Below are 8,075 nucleotides of genomic sequence, written 5' to 3'. Positions count from 1 at the left end.
AAGTCAGTGTATTGATCAGGGCAGAGCCAGGTGAGCTAAAGTCACTCAATATGAAGGTAACTAGACAAAAACAGGAGGAACAGACGAGAAATAATTCTAGTGTTGTTTTTAATTCAAATTTATTTGTATTGAATGTTGTTATTAGTTGAATTCTCAGATTAAATCTCTGGTGACTTGAAATTAAAAGTAAGAAGTTAAACGTAGACAGGAGAAACAAACGTAAAATAAATCAACGTGTCAGAATTGTTATCATTATAAAACGTTTTTTTATTGATTGACAAAACTATACTTTAACTTAACAAGTAAACAATGGACTAAACATAAATATAGAAATGTACTATTAAGTAAATATGACAAATATAAGATACATAAAAAAATGGACTATTAACCAAACATGATAAATATAACATAAATATGAAAATGAACTATTCAATAAATATGAAAAATACAACAAAAAGATGAAAGTGGATACTATAAACTAAACATGACGATATAACATAAACCTGATAACTTGTAATGACTAAATGTTCCTCTTATTTAAGGGTACTAGAAGCAAAGGAATAGTTTATTTCTTTTAAAATTAAGGTTGTTTTTTTGCCCCTAGTGGCTAAAACTGCACATCACTGTGAGTCTCTTCTGGAACCTTTGTTGATGTCTAACCAGATCTAATAACTGTTAAGTGTTTAAATATATATCCTGACTGGCTGTGAGTATATGTTGTTGCTCACTCACTTTGAGCTTTAGACTTGAAATGTTTTAATGTCTTATTATTTGTTGTTGTTGTGAGTTTGTTTTTTAAAGTTTTTTAAGTTTTTAAAGCCGATGTCAGGGCTGCCTTTGAGTCTCATGTTTTCCTTTTTAGTCATCGTTGACGTTTGGGCGGATACAAGAAAAGGAATTGATTAATCTTCTCCACCGTGGTGTTGTCCTCCTCTGCGTTGTGGGGATCGGCTCATTGGTTTGCTCAGGTGGATCCACCCTCACTTCCTGTTCCACCTCCAACTCCACCTGTACCTCCACCAGCTCCTCCTTCACCACGCAGAGTGCCTTTGGTGGTTTTTTCAGCTGTTTCTTCAGCAAGGCGGCAATCTCTGCATCCTTCTCCTCCACACAACGTTCCTTCTGTTGTTCCAGTTCCTGGTTTCTCTCATGCAAAGCAACTATCTCTGCATCCTTCTCCTCCACACAACGTTCCTTCTGTTGTTCCAGTTCATGGTTTCTCTCATGCAAAGCAACTATCTCTGCATCCTTCTCCTCCACACAACGTTCCTTCTGTTGTTGGAGTTCATGGTTTCTCTCATGCAAAACGACTATCTCAAAATGTTTCACCTCAAGAAAACGCAACTTCTCTTGTTTGAGTTCCTGGTTTGTCTTTTGCAAGGCAGCCATCTCTGCATCCTTCTCCTCAACACAGGGTTCTTTCAGTTGTTTGAGATCCTGGTTTGTCTTTCTCAAGGCGGCCATCTCTGCTTTGTCCTTCTCGTGCATCTTGAGGAGCTTTCCATATTTCATGTTCAGTTCCTCATTCTTTCCGCGCAAGACTTTCTGCTCAATTTCCAGGGCATTCATTTTCACATCGTGCCTAACTTCTGGTTCCACTTTCACCTCCACATCCTCCTTCTTGTCCACCTTCACCTCCTCCACCACACAACGTTCCTTCTCTTGTTTCAGTGTTTGGTTTTCCTTCAGAAAAGTAGCTATCTCTGCATCTTTCTCCTCAACGCAACGCAAGTTTTGTTGTTTGAGTTCCTGGTTTGTTGTTTGCAAGGCGGCCATATTTGCCTCCTCCTTAACACAACGCTCCTTCAGTTGTGTGATTTCCTGGTTTCTCTCACGCAGAGCAGCTATCTTTACAGCTTCCTCCTCAACACAACGCTCCTTCAGTTGTGTGATTTCCTGGTTTCTCTCACGCAGAGCAGCTATCTTTACAGCTTCCTCCTCAACACAACGCTCCTTCAGTTGTGTGATTTCCTGGTTTCTCTCACGCAGAGCAGCTATCTTTACAGCTTCCTCCTCAACACAACGCTCCTTTAGTTGTTTGAGTTCTTGGTTAGTCTTTTGCAAGGCGGCCATCTTTGCATCTTTCTCCTCAACACAACGCTCCTTCTCTTGTTTCAGTGTTTTGTTTTCCTTCAACAAAGCAGCCATCTCTACACCTTGCTCCTCAACACAGGGTTCTTTCAGTTGTTTGAGTTCCTGGATTGCCTTTCTCAAGGCGGCCATCTTGGCTTCAACCTTCTTGTGTGACCTCTGGAGGTTTCCGTATTTCACGTTCAGGTCCTCATTGTTGAAGCGCAAGATGTTCTGCTCAATTACCTGGGCTTTCACGTTCACATTGTGCTTAAATAGCAACGCTGATTTCTCTGTATATGCGTTGAGCATCGCTTCCTTATTTTTAGCGCCTTCAATCTCAAGCTTATCCCTTAAAGTCCTCTCCTGCTCCAGCAACAACTTCATTTCCTGATTTTCTTTTTGCAGAATCTCGAGCTTGGCTGCCAGCTCATCTCTATTGTTCATCTCCATCTCTACTGCTGTGACAAAATGACCTGTTGTTTAGCAAACTAAATGTAATTGTTCGACTGAATTAACGTCACAAAAATCCCACAAAAGTTGAGTTCACTTGTGAAGATTATCTCGCTAAAAAAACTGTAAGTATCCCTAATCTCTTCAATGATCTGACACGAGCTGGACAAATTCCTTCTGCCTTCTGCCTAATTCTCTGATGCTCTGATAATGAATTCCCCGTCACAGCCAGGTCCTGCAAACTCTTAGAATATCAATGCAGAATTCAGAATTCTACATGAAGGCAACAGATGATGTCATCATTCTGAAGGTTCCATTCCAAATAAGGAGTGAAGGACATCAGCTGACAGGAAGTAAGAATGGAACCATGCTGTTGCCTAGCAATGCAATTGTGTTTAGATAAAGACATTTCTATTTTGATATGTTTCAAATTTTTGAAATGTTTATTTCTACTCTTTTAATTTCTAATTATGTGCAATGCCTTGTTTTTATGCTGCTGCAACGCAAACATTTCCCAATTTGGGATCAATAAAGTACATCTTATCTTATGTAATAGGAACCAAAAATACAGTTACGTTGAAGTTGCACTCAATTGCATTTTGATGAAGTGCCATTTTGAATAAAACTTTTTTTTACAGGATTAATACACATTAACTTCAATGAAAACATTTCTCTACTAAAATATTTTTTTATGGTGATTAATTGTCTCTTTGTTGTAATTGTCTGTCTCTTTGTAACTGTTTTCCATCTAATTGTAGGACTCTTTAAAGTAAAGACACTACATACCGATATACAACTGAACATCGGCAGGAGAGGACTCTTTAAAGTAGAGACACTAAGTACACCTGAACATCAGCAGGAGAAGACTCTTTAAAGTAGAGACACTACATACCGATATACACCTGAACATCAGCAGGAGAGGACTCTTTAAAGTAGAGACACTACGTAGCGATATACACCTGAACATCAGCAGGAGAGGACTCTTTAAAGTAGAGACACTTCATACTGATATACACCTGAACACCAGCAGGAGAGGACTCTTTAAAGTAGAGACACTACGTAGCGATATACACCTGAACATCAGCAGGAGAGAACTCTTTAAAGTAGAGACACTAAGTACACCTGAACATCAGCAGGAGAGGACTCTTTAAAGTGGAGACACTTCATACTGATATACACCTGAACATCAGCAGGAGAGGACTCTTTAAAGTAGAGACACTTCATACTGATATACACCTGAACATCAACAGGAGAGGACTCTTTAAAGTAGAGATACTACATACTGATATACACCTGAACATCAGCAGGAGAGGACTCTTTAAAGTGGAGACACTACATACTGATATACACCTGAACATCAGCAGGAGAGGACTCTTTAAAGTAGAGACACTACATACTGATATACACCTGAACATCAGCAGGAGAGGACTCTTTAAAGTGGAGACACTACATACTGATATACACCTGAACATCAGCAGGAGAGGACTCTTTAAAGTAGAGACACTACATACTGATATGCACCTGAACATCAGCAGGAGAGGACTCTTTAAAGTGGAGACACTACATACTGATATACACCTGAACATCAGCAGGAGAGGACTCTTTAAAGTAGAGACACTACATACTGATATACACCTGAACATCAGCAGGAGAGGACTCTTTAAAGTGGAGACACTACATACTGATATACACCTGAACATCAGCAGGAGAGGACTCTTTAAAGTAGAGACACTACATACTGATATACACCTGAACATCAGCAGGAGAGGACTCTTTAAAGTAGAGACACTACATACTGATATAAACATGAACATCAGCAGGAGAGGACTCTTTAAAGTAGAGACACTACATACTGATATACACCTGAACATCAGCAGGAGAGGACTCTTTAAAGTAGAGACACTACATACTGATATACACCTGAACATCAGCAGGAGAGGACTCTTTAAAGTAGAGACACTACATACTGATATAAACATGAACATCAGCAGAAGAGGACTCTTTAAAGTAGAGACACTACATACTGATATGCACCTGAACATCCAACCCAGTCTCACGGCATTTCGTGTTCACCAACACGATTTTTAATCTATTGATTCGTGTTCACCATCACGATTTGCCCCTTTTTTTCGTGTTGCACAGCACGATTTTAAAAGCAATGTATTTCTACTGGTAATAGGCTTGTTTGAGACACATTGCGGCTCGCCTCGAAAGTAGACGAGAGTAGCCGATCGCAGCCGGGGGAGGTGTCAAAATGCTCGTCTTAAGTCGGACAGCTCGGACTCGGAGTCGGCTTGACTGGCTGGGTTTGCAATGGCGGAAATTCCATTTTACCCACTGTAGACAAAGGTGATCTCCATTGCTTTATATAGGTTTGTTAATTCAGTCATGATGATGAACCACACCATGGGTTCCATAATTAGAAATGCTCCTCCCTCTTAATGTTTGCAAACTGATAGGTGGACAGGCTACAAATGATCAGTCCCTTCAGATCCGCACACATGAAGCTTCATGAGCTGAACTGAACAGACCTGCTGCCGTGTTAACTCTTTAGCTGCCACTTTAAGCTTTATGATGTGTACAACATGGATGTAATTTGATTTAATCTTGCCATTTTAAATGATGTATTCAATAAATAAGGTTAAACCAAATCATTACATTACAATAGATTTTATTTTAATGATTTGGTTTAACTTAAAGAGAAACTTTATTGTTATTGCACATATTACAGGCACTGAGACAACGAAATGCAGTTTAGCTTCTAACCAGGTGCAACAAGCAGCGAAGTGGAAAGTAATGTACACAATCTACAGAATAACATATAGAATGAATTGAATGATGAATAAACAGTGTGTATGAATACACTAGATATCAGCCTGTGAGCAGTATGAACAGTGTGTATGAATATGCTAAGATATATAAAGTATGAAAACGGTAAGCAGTATAGTATAAAATATATAGATATTAATTTCATGATGATAAACATTGTGGAACAATGATGAAAAATGGGAATGGATGTGGCGACGTAAAACTGACACAAAACAACAACAAACTTTTGCCAGCCAATGGGAGAGCTTCATCAGCAGCACGTGGTAAAAACCACCAATGAGCGCTCAGCTCGAGATACCAGCGAGCCGTTTCCCATCAAGCATTTCGCTTCCGCAGCTCTTGGAGAGCAACTGCGCCAACTCGCCTCGCCTCGCTCTCAAGGCTGCGGGCGTCTTTGTCCCGCGAGATTTCAAAGTCTCATGTGGGCGAGCCTCCAGAGCAAGTCGGACAAGATGACTAACCATCATGCAACGCACAAGCAAGACGTTGATCGCAACTGCGCAGGTCTTGCTTGTCTCAAACAAGCCTAATGTGTTTCGTGCCTGCAGGCTGCAGCACGTCTTTTTCTCCGGTCGGGTCGTGGAAGACCGGAAGCTGTGTGGTTCATAAAAACATGTTCTTACTCAATATCAAGCCACAATTATTGCTTTTATTTTAAATCGTATAATTTCGGACTTTTGTTGTCGTCTGTGAGGAAAATAAATGGGGCTCAGAGCCTCAGGATACTGAAATCTGTATTTTTTAAATCTTTTTTTCCTTCTAATTTGTTATTCTTTTCAAAATAACACACTGTTCTTTACTCACCAATAACACACAATTATCCTTGCTTTTATTTATTGGTTTAATTCCATAATCTCGGGCTTTTTTGGCGTCCGTCAGGAACTGAATTTCAAAATAAATATAACCGGAAACAGACGTAGGCATTTCGAGCGATTACCCAAGATCCTCAGCTATGGTTTTAAGCTCGCTGAAGGATATGGCGTTCCACTAAACTTGAAGAATCTCGTTTAATTTGGCATATTACTCTCAATGAATATAAGAAAGCACTGCGTAAAGCGAGAGCAGCCTACTACTCTTCATTAATAGATGAGAATAAGAATAATGCAAGATTTCTTTTCAGCACTGTAGCCAGGCTGACAGAGAGCCACAGCTCGATTGAGCCTTCTATTCCCATAGCACTCAGTAGTAATGATTTTATGTGCTTTTTTAACGATAAAATTGTTACTCTTAGAAACAAAATTAATGACCTCTTGCCTTCGACCAGTATAGTGTTATCAACAGCTCCCGGAATCGTAAGTTCTAATATTACACTAGATAGTAAACTAGAATGCTTTTCAGCCATTAACCTTGAACAATTACATTCAATGATTCTCTCTTCTAAACCATCAACGTGCATGTTAGACCCAATTCCAACTAAGCTGTTGAAGGAAGTTTTTCCATTAATTAGCACTTCTTTATTAAATATTATGAATATGTCTTTATTATCAGGCTATGTTCCACAATCATTCAAAGTAGCAGTGATAAAACCGCTTCTTAAAAAGCACAACCTCGATCCAGAGGTTTTAGCCAACTATAGACCTATTTCTAATCTTCCGTTCCTCTCAAAAATTCTTGAGAAAGCGGTCGCAAAACAGTTGTGTGATTACTTAAAAAACAATGATTTATTTGAAGATTTTCAGTCTGGCTTTAGAACACATCATAGCACAGAGACAGCTCTGGTTAAAGTCACAAATGATATTCTAATAGCCTCAGACAAGGGACTTGTCTCTATTCTTGTTTTGCTCGATCTCAGTGCTGCATTTGATACTATCGACCATGATATCCTATTGCAGAGACTAGAGCACTTAGTTGGCATACAGGGAACTGCTTTAGGCTGGTTTAGGTCCTATCTATCTGAACGCTCTCAGTTTGTACGTGTTAACGATGAATCTTCCACGCAAACCAAAGTTAGCCATGGAGTGCCACAGGGCTCAGTGCTCGGACCTATTTTGTTCACATTATATATGCTTCCGTTAGGCAATATTATAAGGAATCATTCTGTAAACTTTCATTGTTATGCGGATGATACTCAACTATATTTATCAATCAAGCCTGATGAAATTAATCATCTAAATAAAATTCAAGACTGCCTTAAGGACTTAAAAACGTGGATGACCTTAAACTTTTTGATGTTAAACACGACCAAAACTGAAGTTATTGTACTTGGCCCGAAGAATCTACGAAACAAATTATCTAAAGACATACTAACTATGGATGGCATTAATTTGGCCTCCAGTGAGACTGTAAGGAATCTTGGTGTTATATTTGATCAGGATTTATCCTTTAACGCCCACATAAAATCAATTTCAAGGACCGCCTACTTCCATCTACGTAACATTGCAAAAATCAGGCATATCTTGCCTCAAAACGATGCAGAGAAACTAGTCCATGCATTTGTTACTTCTAGGCTGGATTATTGTAACTCTTTATTATCAGGGAGTACCAAGAAGTCAATCAAGTCGCTTCAGCTGATTCAAAATGCTGCGGCTCGTGTACTAACCAGAGTTAGGAAAAGGGACCACATTACTCCTGTTCTGGCTGCCTTACACTGGCTCCCTATAGAACACAGGATAGCATTTAAAATTCTTCTTCTCGCCTACAAAGCCCTTAATGGGCAGGCGCCATCTTACCTTAAAGAACTCATTATACCCTACTGTCCTACTAGGGCATTGCGTTCCAAGAAT

General features: G+C 39.4%; 1 protein-coding gene across 1 annotated transcript; it reads right to left on the bottom strand.

The window, feature by feature from the left end:
* Window positions 1-243: 243 nt before the first annotated feature.
* LOC117444306 (trichohyalin-like) lies at window positions 244-3,170 on the bottom strand. Its single transcript, XM_034079967.2, has one exon. It carries the CDS (start codon window positions 2,521-2,523, stop codon window positions 859-861), a length of 1,665 nt encoding a protein of 554 aa, XP_033935858.2. The 5' UTR covers window positions 2,524-3,170; the 3' UTR covers window positions 244-858.
* Window positions 3,171-8,075: the final 4,905 nt, after the last annotated feature.

The sequence above is a fragment of the Pseudochaenichthys georgianus genome, unplaced genomic scaffold, assembly GCF_902827115.2.
Source record: "Pseudochaenichthys georgianus unplaced genomic scaffold, fPseGeo1.2 scaffold_792_arrow_ctg1, whole genome shotgun sequence".
NCBI lineage: Eukaryota > Metazoa > Chordata > Actinopteri > Perciformes > Channichthyidae > Pseudochaenichthys > Pseudochaenichthys georgianus.
This window is presented reverse-complemented; position numbering and strand designations above follow the sequence as displayed.